We start from the raw sequence: 21583 nt of genomic DNA, 5'->3' as shown, positions 1-21583 counted from the left end.
AGTTGGTGCCGTTAGCCTTCAAGCTTCCATGGATCTAGTTGATTTGAGATGGGGAGGAGGGGTTGAGTGGCCCCCCCTTGGGTGGTTATGAGATGGTTCTTGCAGCACCCACCGAGGGGGGAAATTGTTTCCCCTCCTTTTGACTTCCACGGTTTCCCTTACTCTGCTCTTTGTGGGTGTTGGACCGAGATCTCCTGGGTGAGGCCGAACTCTGGGGCTTCTGAAGGACTTTGGAGGGGCTGTGAGGGCTTGCAGGAAGTTGGTTCTCTCCTGGATTCCTGTTCCATCCAAGGGTTTTAAAGCTTGAGTTCGGCTTTTATGTTTAACTCCTCTGGGACCGCAGCAGTAGATGTGACTTTGGGTTTTCATGGTTTTTTTGGTCCCCATGGGACTTGTCTGGATCAAACTCCTTGCCCTGCCAGAGGAGCATCCATCCACAGGTCCCTGTTGAAAAGCCAGGACACCTTTGGGAGTGCCCTGCCTGGATTAGGAAGTGTTTTTTCCCTTGGAAGAACATTGAGCAGACATCAGGGGCACAGTGGACCAAGTCTGCCTCTTCTGATCCGAGGGCTAGTGGACATCAGATGAGAGCCTGTTCCTGAGGGAGATGAGTTTTCCATTGCCTTCCAGCCCATCCGTGGAGTTCCTTGCTGCAGGACTTTGTGGAGGCAAAAATGTCTGTGGGTTCAGGGAACCAAGCCCTCCCCTGGGCAAGAGGTCCACAATGGTCCCTGTTGAGGTCTCCTTTGATCCCACTGCCTCACCAAGAGACGTTTGGGCAGACACCGCCTCTGGGTTTTTAATTGGCTCTGTGGAGTGGAGGAATCTGTTCTTGGGGAGTGCCTCGCTCTCCGTGCTGGCATTCCAGCAGCATCCCTTGCACCAAGGACCATCCCACTGGAGACATCCCTCTGCCTTGCTTTTTTTGGGGACGCCAGGGCAAGTGGCTGGTTTTGCAGTCTTGAAACCATGGAAGCAAGTCCAGCTTTATTTCCTTCCCTGTGTTATCAGGACGGGCGTGCGTGTCGTGGTTTTGTTGCTGTGGAGTGGGAGGACCTGGGCTGTTGTCCCAGGAAAACCTTTCCTGTGGCCCTCTAAACCTCACAAGGGTTCCTGCCCCGTGCAGCACCTCCAGCACTTTCCTGCACGTCCAGGTTTTTTAAACCTCTGCCACACCAGCACCGCTTTCAGGGAATTGGGGTGGGTTTTGGGCTTGCTGTGGGTGCTCGAGGGCAGTGCCTGCATCTCCAGGACGCTCCTCTGCCATGGCATCAGTGCTGGGCAGCAGCAGGAGGTCCTGCAGGGAAAGCTCCCTTTTCCCACCTTCAAGACTGATCTATATTTGAGTCTCTGAGCAGCTGGTGATGGATATCCAGCGGGACTCGTGCTATAAAAGGAAGCTTTCCCGTCCTTCCCGCTCTGCCTGTGAAGGATGACATCCCCAGCAGGGAGGCCGTGACGGACTCCAGGCACCAGCAGACACCGGCAGCACGCACTTGGCCAAAATTGCCTTCATTCCCTTCCCTTCTCCATCACCCTGGCCATGCTTGGCTTGCCCTTGCCTGGCAGCAGGAGCTGGGGCCGGGCTCCGCTGCCGCCGTGCTGGGTGCAGTCATTCCCACATCACATGGTGGGAATGGGCTCCAAAGCAAACCCCTGGGACGTGAGGACGCTGCAGGAGGGATGGGAGGTCCCGATACTTCCACAAGTCCCTTCTTGTTTGCTGGGAAAGGGACTGAAGCGCCGTGTGTTGTGCTCCTGGCAGCTCCCGCGAGGCTCGTGCTGGGACGGACGTGTGAGTTCACACCAGGCTGTTCTCTCTGGCACAAAGAGCTGGTGTTTGGTGTTGTCTTAAGGGGTGGTTTATCTTTGCTTGGCTTTTTTTGTGTGGTGGGGGTTTTTTTTTTTTTTTTTTTTTTTTTTTTTGGAAGATGAAAGCGTTGGCTTGGCAAGCACAGGCGGTGAAGGAAGAGGAGGAGGAGATAAGAGAGAGGCAACGGGGTCAGGAATCACCGGGATACGCAGCACGGCTGGCGTCAGACTTGGAGAATGCTCGGGCCAGGCTTCTGAGGGGAAGAACTCAACAGCAGCCAGCTCTCCCCCACCCATCCCCTCCAGCATGGAAGAGACCTGGATCACTGGGAGATGAGCTACAAGGTTATCTGAGTCTGTTCCTTGCCACCAGCAGCTTCCAAAGCCATCCCAGCCTTGTAGGGGGCTGCCGAGGACCTGGGTGGGGCTGTGCTGGTGTTGCCAGTTTTGAAGGTATGCCTGAAGATCTGTCTGTACGAGCACGGAGAAAGGAGGGAATTCTCGAGGTAGTGGGATCATCTTCCACTGGGGGGGGGAAGCGTGTTGAGCAAGGGCCAGCGTTGTGTTGTGTCGTAGCCATGCGGGAGATCTTGAAGGTGGAGAATTCACGGGGCAAAATCAAGTTCCTAAATCAGATTGTTTGCTAAAATTTGGCAGTTTCGGCCACTTTGGGCCTTTTCTCAGTTTCTTTTGAAGGCCATTGCTGACTGCAGTGTGTTGGTGTCACCAGGCACTCCCTGAGCAGCTCCCTCAGGGCTGGGGTGTCTCCAGGGTTTGGAGGGGCCTTTTCTGCATCTGCTTGCATGGATTTGAGTTACTAGGGTTTTGTGACTGATGAAAGCAACATTTTCAGTACATTCATTGTGTGGGACAAGTGGTGTGGCACAAGAGCACTGTGGCTCTGGGACATGAGTTCCTACCTAGAAAGTGTTTAAATTTGCTCATATCCAAGCAAAGCTGACTGTTTTTAGAAGAAACCTCCGAAAACACTTCCATGGTTGTAGGAGAGCCAGAGGAACTGGACTTTGGGGAACGAAAAAGCAAATTAAAAGCCATAAGCAACGAGTGCGTGGAGTTGATCTTGGCTCTGGCATGGGGAGGGGATGATGAGTGATTGATTGGAAGCTCTTTCCTTTCTTCCCAATTTTCAATTTGTGGCCAGGGGCAGGGTGGGAGATGGTCTTGCACCATGGTCTTGAGAGGCTTTTTATGGATTTTCCAGGGAAAACAAGGTTGTGGGGTGGTAGTCACGGCGGAGTTGACCAGCCTTGTGTCACGGTGGCTCCTGTTCCTTGTGCTTCCCATGGACGTGCCGTGATGGGATGGACCCTGCAGCTCCAGGGAGGGCTGGGAAGCATGGGATGGGCAGGGATTGCTCCCTTTGCTGGCAGCAGGTCCGTGGCTGCACCTGGAAGGACCTGGCTCCATCTCCAGCCCTGATGGTGCTTGGTACCTGCCAGCCCTCCTGGGTCTTATCAGCCCAAATTCTTGGCATTCTGGGATTTTCCAGCACTGAGGCTCCTGGAGGGGTCCTCTCCCACCTACGCTGGGCTTGTTGGAGAGACATTCCCTTGGCCAGCAGCAGATCCTGCTTCCCACCCTGGGGCTGTGCACTTTGGGGTGTTCCCGTGGTTTTTATTGCATTTCTTTGCTCCAGGACGTGGGTTTGGTATTTTTCCCCGGATTGCTTTTCCCTGCCAGCCCTGTCCAGCATGGCTGGGTGCCCGTGGTGTGTCTTTGACTGATAGCTCAGTGTCCGGACAGAGGTGTGTCCATCCCGTAATCCCATCAGGATGAGCTTGGAACGATGGGTGGAGCTGGGAGCGCTGGCGAGGACGGGGCTCTGCCTGTGCCAGGAGGTTTTAGGTGGCTCCCCTGGGCTTGCAGTTGGATTTCTGGGATAAGTTGCAGCAGACAGTTTGCAGAAGTTATTTTTAACCTTTTCCATGCCGGGAAATGCTGCAGCTGGGATGCTGAATGCTGTGTGTTCGAGTGCTGCAGGAAAAGTGACCTTTGGGTTTTGTTTTTAGTACGTTTTAATAGGTGGTTTTTTAGTAGATGTGACACTGCCACCAGCCCCAGACCTGCTGGTGGGACCTGAGGGAGCAGCTGGAGCTGGGCCAGGGCAGGGTTAGGATGGATTTTAGGAAAAGGTGGTTCCTCCAGAGGGTGCTGGGCACTGCCCAGGCTCCCCAGGGAATGGGCACGGCCCCGAGGCTGCCAGAGCTCCAGGAGCGTTTGGGCAGCGCTGCCAGGGATGCACGGGGTGGGATTGGTGGGGGGTCTGTGCAGGGCCAGGATTTGGATTGACCTTCCTTGGGGTCCCTTCCAACTCAGGATATTCCATGACTTCTATAAGAGGAGATCCAGGAGCACTGATTCAAGACCCTGGAGATGCTCCCTGCTGTCTCCTCTCTACCCCTTGAGAAGCAGCCAGGCTCTCCACAGTGTGCTCAGCCCGCACATCCCATCCCCAACCCCTTATCCTTACCCCCAGCTCATGCCAAGTTAAATCTGGGGGCAGCCCCGTCCATCCCAGGAAGCTGTGAGGATGCACCCATGGAAATGTGCTCACCGGGGCCTCCCTAGAGCTTTCTCCAACTCCCAGCAAAGCCTGCTTAGGATTTTGGCCAGAATAATGCAACTACCGTGGGGCCCTGATGCAGGCAGCCGCTCTCTGTTGGGACGGGGGGAGCAGGCAGCAGGTCCCCCTGGCTCGCAGGCTTGGATTTGACCCTGCAGCATTCCCTTTTCCTAATGGGAGCGGGAAAACCGCTGTGAGAAGCAGGTGTGGGTGCCTTTGAGAGGCTGCAGGACGAGCTGCTGGCTCTGTCAGGGTGAGCCCTGGTCACCCACTGGTTTCCTTCCCACCCCCTCCTCTCCGCCGTTCATTTCGGATGCTGTTTGTGGCTTTGGGTAAACACGTGGGGCCGGGTTTTTCCCTGGGCTATATTTAACCCCAGGCTAAATTTAAAGCGCTTTCAGAGGAGTTTGCAGACCATTGTCTCAGTGGTTTCTAAACAAATCTTGCCCCTTCCACCCTTTGTTTCCCCCCACGCCGCTCCCATTGTCCCTTTTATCCTCGCACAGCCTGAATTTGGGGGTTTGCTGGTTATCTCTGCGCTCAGGAACGTCTTGGGTCCCTCCCCAGCTCCAAAACAGGGCTCCCATCCCGAATCCAGCCGTGGGGGGCCTGGATCCCCATCCTTTAAAGTGTGTGTGTGCATCCCTAGATCCAGGAGGGACGGACAGATCCAGGATGCTCCTGCCAGGAGAGGAAATCCCTTCCCATTATCCCTCCTTTGTGTGTAGATTCTTGCTGCCTTTTGAGGCCTCAGAGCTGGATGCAGAGGGGGGTTTTTCCAGCTGTTTCTCCACACAGCCCACGTCTGTCAGAGACCTTTAGCACGAAGCTTCCCATCTCCTTACATAAATAAAGGAAGGGGGAGCATCCCTGCGAGTTCCAGGCTTGAGGATATGTCAGTGAGAGCTGTCAGGGCTGTAGCTGCCATGATTCATGTAAAATTCATGCCATGCTGGACCAGCAGGCAGGTGTTTCAAAACATATCTGTGGCTTACACTTGGTCTTCTCCTACTTTGTGCAGGGGGGAGTTTTGGGATGCCACAGTGGTTTGATTTTATTTATTTATTTTTTTTCCCAGCAGGATCGTGTGCAAGAATTGCCAGAATTGGTGAAAACTTTGCCACTTGAGCTCTTTCTGTGCTGGTGATGCCGTTGTGGAGGTTTGTTTTTTGCCTCTGTGAAGGCGGGGGGGGGAATTGTCCTCCCAGCCAGGGAAGAAAAAACCCTAGAAAAGCTCACAAAGTGTCTGTGGGGTCTCTAGAGGGGAGGCACTGTGTGTTTGGGGTGTTTCCATGCCACCTGGAAAACCTGCAATCCCAAATGGCATTAATGGGAAACACCACAGCCGGGCTTGGAGCTGGGGGAATGGTGCCGGCCGAGGGGAGCATCCATCCTTCCTCCCTTCCTTGCTTCCTGCTGGAGCTTGCCGCTGGTTTTTCCTTTGTCTTGTCCCCTGGCAGCAGCTCCAGGTCTCCTGTCTTACCTGTCCCAGCCCTGATAAGCTCAGCTTTGACTCAAAGCCCGGTTGCCCTGTGTTTATTCCCTGCCAAACCCTCTCCCTTTGGATTGCTCCCGGCAGGAGGCTCTCCTGTAAGGGGAAATGTTTGCACACAAGTTCTCCCTTCCCTTTTCTGGCTGGAGCCTGGTGCATCCCTTCCAGCCAGCCGCATTCCCGGCATACCAGCCCCGGGGATGGCTTGGGAAGCATTTCAAGCAGGCTGGAGTATCTCCTGCTCAGGCTCTCCCCAGCACATTTCCTCTTGCTGCATTCCAGAAAAGGGCACCAAATCCTTCAGGACTTGCTGTTCCCCCTCACAGTGCCGGAGGAGGCATCAGCTCTGTATTCCCACCTCAGGAATTTGGGTCTGGCTGTTATTTTCTGCTTGATTTCATTTTCCAGCTGAGGGAGGAAAAGAAAAAAGATTGCATGGGAGAGGCAGAAAGGAAGAACAGCGTGAGGAGTGGATGAAAATCCCTTTGTAAAACAAGGGATTCGGACATAACTTCTAATTAAAACTTGGATGTTTAAGACCTGTTGGTGTTTTGCAGCCAGGCTGGAGTTTTGTGGCAGGTCTGAGGGAGCAGGAGGCAGGGGATGGATCCAGAATTTCCAGCATGATCCCGGGTACGCCCGACAGCGTTCCTGCTCCCTGGTGCAAACCTGGCGTAGCAACTCAGGGCTCAGGCTGTGCTCCAGCTGTGCCTTCAGCCTTCCCTGCTTGTCCTGGCCCATCTGGCCACTGTCCCAGCTGCAGAGGACACGGGTGACGTCAGGGCAGCTCTTGCCCACGCTTGCATCAGCCGCGACGTTGGTGGTCGGAGTGTCCTGTGGGAACGGGCTCCTTTCCCTCTCAGCTCCGGCGCACTGATGCAGCTGCTCTTCCACAGGGGTTCTGGAAGTGTTTTTGCAAGTGCTGCTGGAAAAAAAAGGAGGAAAAACCCCTTTATTTTTATCCTATTCAGTGCAGGAAGGGATGTTGCCCTGCCTGGTTGGCTGGGTGTGGAGAGAGATGCGGGGAGCAAGCGGGAGGAGCCAGGCCCCATCCCAGGAGATCCCAGTGCTGCAGCTGGGAGACAGGGATGACCCATTTGAACATGGAAAAAAGCCCAGTCCCGTGGGTCTTCCATGCTTCCACAGCAGCCCAGTGCTCAGTGGTTTCATAATTGTGTGACAGCAACGAGCAAATGCTTGGGAAACGGGGAGAAGGAGCAATTTATGATCCTGGGAGCAGCGTATTCCCAAAAAAACTCTGTAAGGCCAGAGGGCTGCTTCGTATGGGGGTGTGCCCAGCATCATGCAAGACCAGGCTGTCCTTGCCCTCCAAGGATTGGTGGTTCCTGGGAGCATCCAGGTTTAAGGAGAACAGGAGGACGCTCTCCTGTATCGGCACCACGGGATCAGCGTGCGGGTGGCATGGGGGAACCCGGAGCCTTTCTAACACCCTGGCCTTTGTCTCTGTCCCCCAGGCTGGTTCCCCGAGGTGACACTGGGGTCCCCATGGCCATGTAGTGCCTGCCTGGAGCGGAGATGGCAGCGCAGAGGATCCGGGCGGCCAACTCGGGAGGGCTCCCGCGGTGCAAGTCCGAGGGGACGCTCATCGACCTGGGCGAGGGCTTTGCTGAAACCGCGCTCTGCGACGTCAAAGGTGCGTGGGGCTGATCCTTCTCCTCATTTCAGGCCCATCCTCCCCTCCTGGGAGGGCTCGGTGACGCCAACAAGGCGGTGACAAAGGTGTTCCCTCTCCCCAGCGCTGGGATCCTGCAGGTTGCTCCAATAATCCTTTTTTCCTTCCCCACCTTTTATTGCCCTTTTTTTTTTTCCCCTGCTGTGTTTTCCTTACCCAGCATAAAAGCCGTGGTCAGGTGGGAGGGGAATTGCTGCTCCTCTGGCAGGAGAGCATCCCAAGGAAAAACTCCAGGTGGAAGCTGGAGTGCGCTGAGGGCCTCGAAACAAACAAAACACGCACAAACGCGATTGTTTTTGCAGGTGGAGCACCTGAACATCAAACACTTGCTGCAAAGTGGATGGGTTTTAATGCAGAAATAGGAATGACTCCTCTTCTCCAAGGGGTTTCAGCACATCCCTGTTAACCCTCCACATGCCCAGCTGGAGGGACACAGGAGCAGCCACTTGCCTGTCTGATCTGACACCAAAAACGCTCCGTCCTGCAGGATGACCGAGTTAGCAGTGGCTTCCAACCTGCCAGGCTGCCCAAATAATTCCAATTTGGAGGTTCTGTGTAGTTTTCCACTGGATAAATGTCCTCACGCCTTTGCCTGCTGGCGGATGAGTCGTTTGGGATGTGTACAAAACTCTTCTCCTCTGAACATTTGATCCCCAGGCTATATTTAAAGGCTTCTCTTTGCTCAGCTGTATCTTTCCTCGCCTTGTTATTTCCATGGTGAGAAGTAGTGGCTGCAGGGATGTGCAGTCTGAGCTCCCATCCCTTTGTCTCTGGGATTTTAAGGGCTTCCTGTGTTTTCTAAACTCCCTTTTCCTCCCAGAGAGCTCTCGAGCCCGTTGAAGCAGGTGCTGTCCCAGTTCCCTTGCAGCTCCCTGTTGGTGAAAATCCAGCTTTCCTTGTTTTCTTCAGTCTGCCGAGGGAGACAGCACACAATTAACCATTGATGGAACGTCAGCTGCAGCTCGGCTTTGGTGCTTTTTACAGAAACACATCCTGAAAATGAGAGCAAAGCCAATAAATAGGGTGACAGTGTAGGCTAAACCCTGCCTGGATGTAAACTGGGGTCCCCTGGCAAAACAACTTTCTGCTGGCACTGCTGCAAGGGAGGTTGGAGATGCTGCCAGGACCACGGCAGCACTGTGGGAGGGAGGTGCTGGGATTCTGTGGGGGTTCAAACTGGGTGACCTTTAGAAACACAGAATGGTTTGATTTGGGAGGGACCTGAAAGCAGGGACACGGTCCACTATCCCAGGTTGCTCCAAGCCCCATCCAGCCTGGCCTGGAACACTTCCAGGGATCCAGGGGCAGCCACAGCTTCTCTGGCCATGTTTGACCTGGGCAGGAGAGGGGTTACAGCAGAGCAAGAGGGCTTGTCACCTGTAGGAAGAGTTATCTTGGATTTGGATGAACCCTTTAAGGAAGAAAGGTGTGAATGTAGCAGAAATGGTGGAGATTTCTTGAAAACCTTCTTCCTTGAGAGGTTGCCCAGGGAATTAGTGGACCTGGAAGTTTCCAGAAAACACAGAGATGTGGCACTTGGGGACATGGCTTAGTGGTGGACGTGTCAGTGCTGGGTTAATGGTTGAACTCGATGATGTCAGAGGGCTTTTCCAGCTTTAGTGATTCAGTGATTCCAAAACTTACCTTCATCACTTAGAACAGTGTGGAATGGTGACCAGGAATAAATGATTGCAAATCTGTGGTGGCTCTGCTGTGCGTCTCTCACAGTGCTGTCTCCTCCTTGCCTCTGCAGTGCCTTCTCCCAGTGCCTTGCTGGTGAACAATCCCACGTCCTTTGGGAACGCGAAGGAAGTCGTAGCAATCAAGGATTACTGTCCCACGAATTTCACCACCTTGAAGTTCTCCAAGGGGGACCACCTGTACGTGCTGGACACGTCGGGAGGGGAGTGGTGGTACGCCCACAACACCACGGAGATGGGATACATCCCGTCCTCCTACGTGCAGCCCGTCAACTACCGCAACTCCTCCCTCACGGACAGCGGCATGATCGACAATCTGCTGGAGAGCCCCGACGAGGGCGTCAAGGAGCTGGACCTGCTCGGGGAGTGGGCTGATGTGAAGAGGAACTCTGCCAAATCCTACCAGAACAACCCCTTCCTGAACGGAGTGCAGACCAACCCGTTCCTGAATGGGAACTTGCAAGCAGCGCCCGGCTCAGATAAAGAATCTGACTCCAGCGTCGCCGTGGATTTGTTGCTCTTCGACACGGGGGCTCCCACGTCGGCTCTTCCCAGCTCGGCCGCCAACAGCAGCCTGGGGAACCTTTTTGATGAGTTTCCCTCCACGAACAGGCTGGATGTGGAACAGCCCGTGAGAAGGGACAACCCCTTCTTCCGAAGTAAGCGCTCCTACAGCTTGTCCGAGCTGTCCGTCCTCCAGGCCAAGTCGGACGCGCCGGCATCGTCGGGTTTCTTCAGCAGTTTGAAGTCTCCCACCCCTGAGCAGTTCCAGAGCCGGGAGGATTTTAGGACAGCGTGGCTGAACCACAGGAAGCTGGCTCGGTCTTGCCACGACTTGGATTTGCTTGGCCAAAATCCTGGCTGGGGTCAGACGCAGCCGGTGGAGACCAACATTGTGTGCAAGCTGGACAGCTCCGGTGGGGCCGTCCAGCTGCCGGACACCAACATCAGCATCCATGTGCCCGAGGGCCACGTGTGCCCCGGGGAGACGCAGCAGATCTCCATGAAGGCCATGCTGGACCCACCGCTGGAGCTGAACAGCGACAAGTGCAGCACCATCAGCCCCGTCCTGCAGATCAAACTCAGCAACATGGAGGTGAAGACCTTCATCATCCTGGAGATGAAGGTGTCGGCAGAGGTCAAGAACGACATCATGAGCAAGAGCCTGGTGGGGCTGCAGTGCCTGCGCAGTGACATGAAGGAGGGGCCCTACACGCCGATGCAGCTGAGCTATTCCTACGGGGACACCATCCAGGTGCAGCTGGAGAACCTGGAGCCCTGCATGTACATCGCGGCCGTGGCGCAGGGCCAGAACATCCTCTACCCCTACACCGTGTGGGATTACATCAGCAAGAAGATCACGGTGGGCGTCTACGGCCCCAAGCACATCCACCCTTCCTTCAAGACCGTGGTGGCCATGTTCGGCCACGAGTGCGCGCCCAAGACCCTGCTGGTCAACGAGGTCACCAGGCAGTCCCACAGCCCGGCTCCCGTCGCCCTCCAGCTCTGGGGGAAGCACCAGTTTGCCCTGTCCCGGCCCCAGGACCTCAAGCTCTGCATGTTCTCCAACATGACCAACTATGAGGTGAAGGCCAGTGAGCAAGCCAAGATCGTCCGGGGCTTCCAGATGAAGCTGGGCAAGGTCAGCCGCCTCATCTTCCCGATCACGTCCCACGACCCCAACGAACTCTCGGACTTCACGCTGAGGATACAAGTCAAGGATGACCAGGATGCCATTCTGACCCAGTTCTGCGTCCAGACGCCGCAGCCGCCTCCGAAAAGTGCCATCAAACCGACGGGGCAGAGGCGGTTCCTCAAGAAGAATGAGGTGGGGAAGATCATCCTCTCCCCTCTGGCTGCCACCACCAAGTATCCGGTTTTTCAGGACCGGCCGGTGCTGAGCCTGAAGTACGGGAAGCTGCTGAAGACGGTGGTGAGGCAGAGCAAGAACCACTATTTGCTGGAGTACAAGAAGGGAGACGTCATAGCCCTCCTCAGTGAGGAGAAGATCAGGTTGAAAGGCCAGCTGTGGACCAAGGAGTGGTACATTGGCTACTATCAGGGGAAAATCGGCCTCGTGCACACCAAAAACGTGCTGGTGGTCGGGAAGGTCAAACCCAGCTACTTCTCCGGGCCGGATCTCACCACCAGCCTGCTGCTGGAGCAGATCCTGAGGCCCTGCAAGTTCCTGACCTACATCTACGCCTCGGTGAGGACTCTGCTGATGGAGAACCTCAGCAGCTGGCGCTCCTTCGCCGACGCCCTGGGCTACCTGAACTTGCCGCTCACGTTTTTCTGCCGGGCGGAGCTGGACAGCGAGCCCGAGCGAGTGGCCTCCGTCCTGGAGAAGCTGAAGGAAGACTGTAACAGCATGGAGAACAAGGAGAGGAAATCCTTCCAGAAGGAGCTGATGACGGTGAGTCTGAGGCCTGGTGAAAGGGGGGCTCCGTTCCTGGCTCTGCAGAGGGATCAGGCTGAACAGGAGTTGCAGGTTTCTGAATTTGGTCTGTAGAGAGAGAAGTCCATCTTTCAGGTCTTTTGAACACTGCTGGGTGCTGTCAGGTGGTGCCAGCCCTGGGGTCGGTGGGCTCTTGCTTTAGGGGGATCACGGCAGTAATGAGGGAGGCGCTGAGGCACTCGGAATTCCGCAGTCACGCAATGGTTTGGGTTGAAAGAAACCTCAAAGCTCATCCCGTCCCACCCCGTGCCACGGGCAGGCACACCTTCCACTAGCCCAGGCTGCTCCAAGCCCCGTCCAGCCTGGCCTGGAACACTGCCAGGGATGGGGATTCTTTTTTTTCTGAGTGGCAGCTAAACCAAGGACGCCTCTGAGCTGGGACGTTTTATACATTGCAAATGGAAATGGGTGGCTTGCTCCTTGTCCTGAAAGGAATTTGGGAGAGCGCTGCCTGCTGGTACTTCTAGGATGCCATTAGCAAGTCAATCCCGTACGAAACATCATCTCCGTGATCGTTTCTAGCATTTCACAGGAAGCGAGCCAAAGAAAACACAGGGCAAAAGGTCTGGAAGAGATTTGCAGCTCTCTCCTGTTCCCTGCCCTCCCGCAGGAGCAGGATAACTGAGTTAGGGGGAACAGCGTGGTTCAAAATGGCAATTGGATTAAGGAATAGCTTGGCAAAATGAAATTATGGCAAAGGGGACTGGAGCTGAACGAAGGAGTTCAGTTCCCACACTCCTATTAGGGAGAAGGGGAAATGTAAGGACTGAGTAGAAGGTGTCAGGAAGGGTATTGAATCTGTTGTTATTTATGGAAGTGTTGTCCGAAGAGTTCCCTGTGCCCGGGCGCCACTTTGGGGCCTGGGGGTGCCATGGTTTAGCTTTGCCTTTCAGCTTTCAGGTCGCGCCGCCAACGCTGCTTCTGTTGCAGGGTTCTCCTGGCCATCAGTGACCCCTTTCCTCATCCAGGAGTGGAAAATCCGCCCTTTGCCCCCCGAGGGAGGGTTTGCCCCTTCAGTCATCAGGCCCAGTGAACGTTGGGATGAAATCCATGCTGCTCTTGCTGCATCTTTCCGGGAGCTTTGCGCTGTTTGCTTTCCCTGTTTGCCAACCCCGTAGGTGTTGCTTTTATCTCTTCCCATTGTTTTCAGGGATCCCAGGCGGTCTGTAGGTCATGGAGAACCCTCAGTGGGGAGACAAAGGGAAAGATAAGGCTCAAGGAGCTGCAGGAAAACATCCTGCTCCCCTGTGGCTGCCTGGAGAGCAGAGTCCCAGGGCAGGTTTTATTCTCCTTGTCTCTCTAATCCTGCTCTCTGGGAGGCTGAGCCCGTGGATAAAGGATGAGCTCCCTTCTTGGTGGAACACGATGCCGCTTCCAAACCCCTCGCTGCCGTCAAATCCTCCTTAGCCTATGGAGAAATTAGATTGAGCCTGTTGAAAGAAGGAAATAATGATGTTTCAGGGCATGGCAATGGAGCAGTAATGGGTTTTATTGTGTTTAAATCTGATTTTATTTGTAACAAATGGACTGGCTTTCTGGCGAGGGGAACCAGGTGCACTAAGCTCCAGTGTGGCCATTTCATCTGAAAATTGGTTGTCTCCCCTCAGAAGCGCTGGGAAGGGAGAAGCAGAAGCAGGTTTATCAGAGTTCAGCGTCGAGCACGCAAAATGCCAGTGGCAGAGTCGTGCACCAGCAGCCAAGCAAGGCAAAGCCTGGCCATGATGACTGGTTAATCAGTAATCTGCCTCTAATTACTATTTTTCTAATCAGGCACTAGCATTGGAGTGTGACGGTAACTCGGGGGGGGATGTGGCTCAGGAATTACTCAGCACAGCAGAGAGGGAGGGAAAGCTCTCCCTCCCTCCTCTCTGCCCGTCGGAGGCAGGCAGCACGTGGATAAAAAAGTAAAAAAACTGGGTGTGGATTCGAGCAGATTTCGTTGCCCCTGGTGCCTGGCCCGTGGGGATAGATGTGCCCTGAGACACAGCATTTCTCCCTCTCTGGCTGTTAGAGACACTCTGGTTTGTCATCCCTCCAACACACACTGCTGTTGGGAAGAGCACGGCTCTGCTGGGAATGCTCCTGGCACGGCAGCAGGGAGCCGTGCAAAGGAAACTCTGAGCTTGTTCTTCTCCAGGCTGCTTGTAAAGGTCACACACGAGATGAGGTTGGGAGGGTGGTTTTTTTTTTCTTCCCCTCCCATTGTTTTGTTTGCTCTGACTCCCGGTATCCAGGTATCCATGTGCTGCCTGTCTCCTGCCAAGAGTTTTTCCTTGTCCCTGGTGTGTGCAGGCCTCAAAGAGCTGCTGGGGGGGCTGCAGGTCAGGGTGTTCATGGCTTTCGGTTGGGAGAGACCTTAAAGCCCATCCCATCCCACCCCTGCCATGGGCAGGGACACCTCCCACTGTCCCAGGCTGCTCCAAGCCCCAGTGTCCAGCCTGGCCTGGGACACTTCCAGGGATCCAGGGGCAGCCCCAGCTGCTCTGGGCACCCTGTGCCAGGGCCTGCCCACCCTCAGCATGCTGAGATCCAGCTGGGCGTCATGTCCAAGGAAATTACCCCAAGGAGCCAGTATGAGGCAAAAAAAAAAAAAAAATCAGTATTTAAGGCTGACAGTGTGTATTTTAAATGTGTGAGATGATTTTGGAGGTGGTGACAGACAAAAAACGAGTGGAAGAGACGTTTGATGCCTAAACAAGGGTTGTTTTGGGGAACACTTGTACAGAGGCAACTTTTTTGGGTCAAAACCTGACCTATATCCCAAAGAGGAGGATGAGACAGGAGCCTGTGCACGAGGATCCTCTCACCCCGTGGTCTCACGGTCTCCTTGGGCCTTTATCCCATGTTTATATGTTTGAGGAAGTCCCAGGTGGGAGCTGTTTTCCTCCACTAGCTGCTTTCCTTCGTTAGGAAATGGGATTCTGCATTTCAAAGCTGGGATGTAAATTCAGCCTCCCCTGGATGCCTTTTAAGTGGAGGTGTTTCTGCTTTGAACCGGGATTTGAATATCAAACACCCTCTCTGCTCTTTGCTGGGCTGGCGGAGCCGGTTCCCAGCTGCTGCCAGGGGAGTAAATAATAAATAATAAATATTTTGGAGGGCTCTGGCAAAGCACAGCCCAGGTCACACCTGGGTGCTGAGGGATGGAGACGCAGTGGGTGCACCCAGCTATCCCGGGAGGCTTGTCCAGGGCGAGGGAGGAGGATGGAAAAAATTGGGCCATAATCCCACTGGAGGATTAAGTCTGCCGAGCTAATCCCAGTGTGTCGCCGTTCCCAGTAATATTCCCCCTCTGGCTGCCACCTCGGTGTCTGGGATGTCTCGCACCCCTTCCCCACGTGGCTCTGGTGCTGTCCCTGTCTCCTGTCACCTCTGCCCGTGTGCTTGGAGCTGCCAGGGCACAGCCCGTGGTGCCGTGGCCAGCAGTAGGTTTGGGAGCTAACACGCGGCGCTCCAGGCCGATCCGTCTCTCCCGGACTCCTTGTTTTGGATGATTTTGCAGCTCTTGCTGAGGTGGCCTCCCGGCTGCTTTCCTTTGCTGCTGTTTTGTTGTTCACCTGGAGCAGCAGGAGGAGCAGGAGAATCCATCTCCTGCAGCTCCATCCCTCTTAACCCTGCAGCGCTCCCGGCTCCGGGAGGCCTCTTCCGCTGCCTCTGACCTCGGGCGGGAGGTGAGAGCAGCTCCTTCAGCCTGCTTTCCTAAATGCCAGGTTCTGCCCGGGATTGGGATCCAGCTGCCTGGAAAGGCGGGTTTGGGGATGTTCAGTCTGCCCCCTTCCTTAGGACCCTCCAGATCCTTCCCCTGCAGAGAGGGCGGTGGATCCGTGCGGCTCTAGCAGAGGAGGCGGTTCTGGCACAGGTGTGTGACATCTAAATGCTTCCTCATGTCTTCTGCACCACCAAATGAGGGCTCTTTCCCATGGATTTTCCTTGCTTGTTTAACGAGGGGGTTTATGGCCGCCCTGGCTCCCACAGGAAGCCGGTGTCAGCACTTTGGAGGAGCAGCCACGTGCTGGGCTGCAGCTGTGATTAGAACCCAGCTCAGCTCTAAGCTGGGAGCAGATAAGGGGGAAAATCCACGGTGCTTTTGCTTTGCAAATCGCTGGAGTGGTTTCAGATGTTCCCATCTTCCCTCCCCCAAGTGAGACCTCCACTGGGCGGATTTAACCCTTCTTTGCCCCACAGCCAGACCTGGATTTGCCTGGCCCCCTGTGTTGGGAGAGGGTGTCAGGGCCCACGGAGGCAGAAAGGTGGATTCTGGCCACATTTCTGGGAGAACCATCCCCGTGCTGCTGTGAAGGAGCTGGTGGGGTCTGTTTGCTTGATTTCCATGTTTAATAACATCAAACCCCTTCCTGAGGCTCAGGGTAGGATTTGCCCAAGGACTGGGGTTGATGCTGCTGGGACTCTTGTGATCCAGAGGCTCTGGTAGAGGCTGGGGGAGCCCTGGGGAGTGGGGTGACGATCCTGGCAGTCAGATCCCATCCTCTGAGACTGAGCACTGCCATTAAACCCTTCCTTTCCTGGGCTGCTCTGGGGGTTTTCCCTTACTGCAGCTTCATCCCACCGTGAGGGGATTTTAATGGGATTTGACACTTCAAGGCAGGAGCTAACCCTACTCCATCCTTTTTTTCCTGGCTAAGTCATTCCTACCTAGAAAACCCGGAGTGATGCAGTTGCTCTTTCCACTTCAAAACCATTTGTGGAAAATCTTGGCTTTTAGGACAATAAATGATGCAGGAGGAGGAGAGGAGGAAGAACATCCCGAGCTGAGCAATGCTTGTACTGTCGGAGTCTTCACCTGGGTCTCACCCCAGCCCATCCCCTCACAGGGCTGATGTCCAGGTGCCATCCCAAAATGTCCTGGTTGTGCCTTGCCCACTGCTCTGCAGGATAGTGCAGCTCTGGGATGGAGTCTGGATTAGTTCTCTTGATTAAAAGCATCTGTTGTCCTCAGCCCCCGGGATGCTTTAAACTGCTTAAGGTGGGGCCTGGACATCCCGGGAGGGGTTGCCTGGAGAATGAGGCTGCCTTGGCCAGCCCGGCTGCAAAGCCCATCCCCGAGGGGTCGAGTGCTTTGTCCAATTAATGGGATTACTCTCCTGCCCAGGCCTGCTGGCCTGATTTCCCCAGCTGTTGCTAGCAAGGAGGCAGGAGGAGTTTTGGGATGCTCCTGGAGGGAATTCCCCTGCCACGCGCCCCCGGCCTTGACTCCCTGCTCGCTTTCCCCCCCTGTCCTCCAGGCCCTGCTGAAGATGGACTGCCAGGGGCTGGTGGTGCGGCTGATCCAGGACTTTGTGCTGCTGACCACGGCCGTGGAGGTGGCCCAGCGCTGGCGGGAGCTGGCCGAGAAGCTGGCCAAGGTGTCCAAGCAGCAGATGGACGCCTACGAGGCCCCGCACCGCGACAAGACGGGCACGGTGGACAGCGAGGTGAGAGTGAGCTTCCACGGGCCCTCCGTGGAGATCTGGGCCTCCACTGGCCCTCCGTGGAGATCTGGGTCTCCCTGGGGCCCTGTGGGTTGCAGATCTTGGAATTTTTTTGGCTGGAAAAGACCTTCAAGGTGTTGGAGCTCACCCAGCGCTGCCAAGCCCCACCAGTGTGGGCCCAGCGCTCTTAAAGCTTTCCAACCAAATGATTCCACGTTTCTTTGGAGATTCCTCCAGAGCACACTCTTCTTGGAGGTCCAGAGGGATCTGGGGGGTGTTCTCCTGGGAAGGTGCTTGCTCTGGGCTGCTGGCTGAGCTCTGATCCCCTCCCACCTGTCCCCCCTCTGCCCCAGGCCATGTGGAAGCCGGCGTACGACTTCCTGCTCACGTGGAGCAGCCAGATGGGGGACAGCTACCGGGACGTCATCCAGGAGCTGCACACGGGGCTGGACAAGATGAAGAACCCCATCACCAAGCGCTGGAAGCACCTCACGGGCACCCTGATCCTCGTTAACTCCTTGGACATGCTGCGGGCAGCTGCCTTCAGCCCCCAGGACCACGAGGATTTTGCCATCTAGCCCGCGTTTGTCCACTTCTCCCTGGCTGGGAAGTTTGTCCTGTGCTTTTTCCCCCCTCTCCTCTTTCTTGAGCTGACTTTAAAGAGAAGAAGTGGAGGTTGCTCTGCGTGGGTTGGAAGAGGCCAAAGTTTGCAAGTTTTCCACCAGGACTGGAAGGCAGCGGGAGACATCCCACCTCGATGGGAATTCATCGGGAAGGGGACGGCTTTTCATCCAGTTAAACTCTTTCTTACTAAAGAAACCCCAGACTTTCAAGAGGGTAGGAAGAAGGGGTGGGGAGGGGGTCCCAAAAGAGATCACGTGTTTTTTTAGGCATTTACAAATAAAAGTCTAATTTTTGTAACGAGCAGTAAAAGTTGTAACAGCTTTGGGGGAGGGGTGGGTGAAGCTGTGGCTGGTTTTAGGTCGTAGAAACTGCTTTTAAATGATGGGGTTTGAGACAAATACGGGTCCTGTAAACACATATTTTAAGAGGAAGCACAGGAAATGCCCTTTCCCCCTACCACGGGCAGGATCTTGGCTACCAGATGTGACTGAAGCACCGTAAGAACTTGGGGTGTCCCCAAATTTGGGGTGTGCTCAGCCCAAGCAGCACCTTGCACCAAAAAATACTTTTTTTTAAAATTGTTTTATTTTATTCACAGGCCCTGTGAGCCAGTGTGCTCAGCCCAAGCAGCACCTTGCACCAAAAGTACTTTTTTTTAAAATTTTTTATTTTATTCACAGGCCCTGTGAGCCTTTGGGTTGTTTTTGGGGTTGTTTTCGTGTCTCTGCAGACGTGGATTTTCTTGTTTGTGGGCAGGGAGATGCTCGTTGCCTGTTCCTGTTTCTTTAACCAGGAGGAACTTCATCCCCCCCTGGATGTGGTGCAGGACAGCTCTGGAAGAAGCTGGAGGTTTGGGGCTTGCCAGAGACCTCAGGAGATGGATCAGGAGGACGATGAGAGGGAATTGTTGCCATCCACAGAATCCCTCTACCGGCCAAAAAAAAAAAAAAAAAAGGAAGAAGAGGGAAAAGAGAGAATCTTCCTCCTAGTTTGAAATCCGAGCTCATTGGGGATGGTCCAGGTGCTCTTTGCCATTGATTTCTAATTCTTCAGGGCTCCCCAAATCCAGTTTAACCTGTCAATAATCTTTGCTATAAACCTGCTGCCAACAGCCTCAATATTTCTGGCACCCTGTGCCCGTATGTTTTTCCCCCCTGTTCCTCTTAAATCCGAGTTTTTGGAACTACTTCCTTTCCTCCTTCGGCTCCCCGGCGTTCAGGTATTTCACCTGGGAGGGGAATATTTTTGCACAGAAAGGTTATTTTAAGTGCAGAGGCTCTTTGTAGTGAGAATGTGTAAGGGTTGTTAAGGGATGGGTTTGGGTTTTTTTTCAGGTTAATTAAAAAAATAATGGAAGGGAAAAAAAATGGAAGAAAAAGAGTAGGAAAGGCATCCTGTGGAGGGAATGGTGTATTTCCCTCTTCCCAAATTCCCATCCCCAGAAGTGATCGCTCTCCATGGACCCCACAACAGCACCTTCAATTTCTCCTCGGGGCTTTCCTGTGCAACTCCCCATAGCACAGAGGGTCTGTGAGCACCCAGCCCCTTTCCCTCTCCCTGAGGCACCCCAGGAGCCCATTTTTCCATGCAGGAGCTGAAATCCCTGCTGCAGTGAGGGTGACCTCCACGTGCAGGCAGCAGGATGCCTTTTCCCTGGGCTTTTACCTGAACCTGGGCTCTCCCCCTTTGCCTGGCAGGCTCCAGAGCTCTGCAGAAGGCTGTGCTGGGAGAGTGGCAGCAGCAGTGAGGGCAGGAGTCGGAGCCTCCCGTGAGCCATGAATAATCCCAGCTTTTTTTTTTAGCCCCCCTGCTCCCCCTTGGTTTTTCTGTCTCCCTCAGGTACTCTGAATACCCGCCCTGGCATTCCAGCAGCTGCCTCAGACCCCCTGGGCTCAGCTCCTCAGCACCCTGTGCCCTCCCCAGCCCGCTGGGACCACGGCCAGCACCACGCGGGGTGAGGCTGTGGTAATTTGGTCCCAAATCCAGTCCTTCCTCCCGTGCTGGGACTGGGAATGTGTCCCCCAGATGCCTTCTGGACTAAATGTCAAGGCCTTCTCCTAAAAATCTGTCTGGGCCTCTGTGTTGCCACCCTTGTGCAGGAACTGGGTTTTGTTCTTATTGGGAATGGGCCTTTTTTTAAAGAAAAAGGAGTTTTTCGGGGGAAAACCCCAAAAAATCCAAGTAAAGCTGTTACTCTCCAGTGCTCCCGGTTAGATCTCATCTGTGTTGTCTCTTCATCCCCAAAGCACCTTGGATGAGTGGGATTCATTTAGTGGGGTTTCCACTGTGCCAGCACCCGGAGCCAGTGGTCCTCAATCCCATTTCCTCCCCTCAGCCTCCCCATCCCACTTTGTCCAGGGAGAAGTGGCTGGGAACAGTCTTGCTGCCCAGACTGCTGCTTAGGCTCAAGCTGCAGCTAAGGGACTTCCTGAAGGTGGGGTTGCAGGGTTTGTTTTGGCACGGGGGAGTTTCCCTGGTTGTTTTCTGGCCGGAGAAAACATCCCTGCATTTAGCCAAGGCTGTTATGGTGCTCCCAGTCCCAGTGGAGGTCAGATGCCAAGCCAGGAAAAGGAAATATTCAGGTGTCTGGCTGTGGCTTCAGGGCTCTCAAGGGTGGAGGAGTGACAGGATGGATCTGTGATCCCAGATGAGGCTCCCTGGAGCTTTCTCTGAATTATTCCTGAATTATTTGCACAGAAGTCTGGTTTTCCCTGGGGTTCTCAGCCCTGGCCAGCCCCAGCTCTGTGGGATGGACACAGGTGATGCCCCACATGGACACCCTACCCTGCCTTGTGCCTCCTTTCCCTGCTCTGGGAAACAGGGACACCAGCCAGATGATTTGGGGAGTTCCCCCTTGCCTGGCTCCCTGGAATATTTCAAGGAAAGGATTTGGCTTTTTATTCCTCAGGGAGCCAAGCGCTTCAGCACGGGTCACCCTGCAAGTGCATCCTCACAGCATTTTCTCCTCTGCTTCAGCCCTCACAAGTGAGGGATCATCTTTTGTGGGCTCATCCAGCGCCAAAAGGGTCAGGGAGAGGTGTCAGGAGGGGAAGGGAGAGGAAAGTGACCCCTGGGTTATCGGGGTCTCCACACAAAGCGTGGCTTGCAGGGAGATCTGGAGCCTGGGATGAAGGACCCTGGCGGTCTCCGGGTGTTCATTTTCATCCCTGGAAATCCCTGCTGCAAATCAATGGATTTGCTGCCTTCCCAGCTCTTTGGGGGAAGCCTCTGGTGGATTATCAGGACACCACATGAGGAGCTGCTTTTGAGTGCTTGGAAGAGCAGGGTTGTTCCAAGGGTTGCTCCCAACTCTTCCTTAGGTTTCTTTGGCCACCAAATCCCCCCTTTCCCAGGGCTGTCCCCTGCACCCAACCTCCTCTGAGGGCCATTTCCCCGTGCCAGCTGGAGGCTTGATGGATGGTTTTGTGGAAAAACCGTGGTAGGAGCACCTCCAGGATCACAATGGATCCCTTGGAATCCTGCCCTGGGATTTGCTGGTACTCCCAAGTTCAGCAGTCCTGTTGCAGGTTTGGGTTTCCTTGTTTGCTGGATCCTTCGTTTTTTTTTTACCTTAATAGCCCGGGGTGACTTCATCCGGCCTGACCCCTCACAGAGCAAGGCTGGAAACGAAGGGAGAGGATCATCCCAGGAAACACAGCTCCCATTCTGAGTTCAAGCATCCCCTGGGGCTCCCCTCTTCACAGCTCAGCAGGTTTCATCCACTGCAGGAGTCCAGGGGCTTCTGAGCAACAAATGGCACCTTTGGGCTTTTTAGTTTTGTTATAATGGGG

General features: G+C 54.7%; 1 protein-coding gene across 3 annotated transcripts; it reads left to right on the top strand.

The window, feature by feature from the left end:
- Window positions 1-1942: 1942 nt before the first annotated feature.
- On the top strand, window positions 1943-18092 carry SH3BP4 (SH3 domain binding protein 4). Of its 3 annotated transcripts, none has more exons than XM_008640711.2 (6): window positions 1943-2318; window positions 5478-5556; window positions 7364-7542; window positions 9335-11697; window positions 16983-17171; window positions 17522-18092. In XM_008640711.2, the coding sequence occupies exons 3-6, from the start codon at window positions 7425-7427 to the stop codon at window positions 17744-17746; spliced, it is 2895 nt and encodes a 964-aa protein (XP_008638933.1). In that variant the 5' UTR covers window positions 1943-2318; window positions 5478-5556; window positions 7364-7424; the 3' UTR covers window positions 17747-18092. The 3 variants fall into 3 exon arrangements, with proteins under 3 accessions (XP_008638933.1, XP_017598916.1, XP_017598917.1); XM_017743427.1 differs by having other exon boundaries at window positions 5475-5556; XM_017743428.1 differs by having other exon boundaries at window positions 1944-2157.
- The last annotated feature ends 3491 nt before the right edge of the window (window positions 18093-21583 follow it).

This window comes from Corvus brachyrhynchos, unplaced genomic scaffold, assembly GCF_000691975.1.
Source record: "Corvus brachyrhynchos isolate BGI_N302 unplaced genomic scaffold, ASM69197v1 scaffold79, whole genome shotgun sequence".
NCBI classification, from domain to species: domain Eukaryota; kingdom Metazoa; phylum Chordata; class Aves; order Passeriformes; family Corvidae; genus Corvus; species Corvus brachyrhynchos.
The sequence above is the reverse complement of the archived record's forward strand: the minus strand, read 5'-3'. Positions and strand labels throughout refer to the sequence as shown.

Bases quoted from the DNA above. Each gene is read 5' to 3' on its own strand.
- SH3BP4 (XM_008640711.2), top strand. From the start codon at position 7,425: ATGGCAGCGCAGAGGATCCGGGCGGCCAACTCGGGAGGGCTCCCGCGG. The intron at 11,698-16,982 runs GTGAGTCTGAGG...CCTGTCCTCCAG, and splicing joins TCCAGAAGGAGCTGATGACG to GCCCTGCTGAAGATGGACTG. The intron at 17,172-17,521 runs GTGAGAGTGAGC...CCTCTGCCCCAG, and splicing joins CGGGCACGGTGGACAGCGAG to GCCATGTGGAAGCCGGCGTA.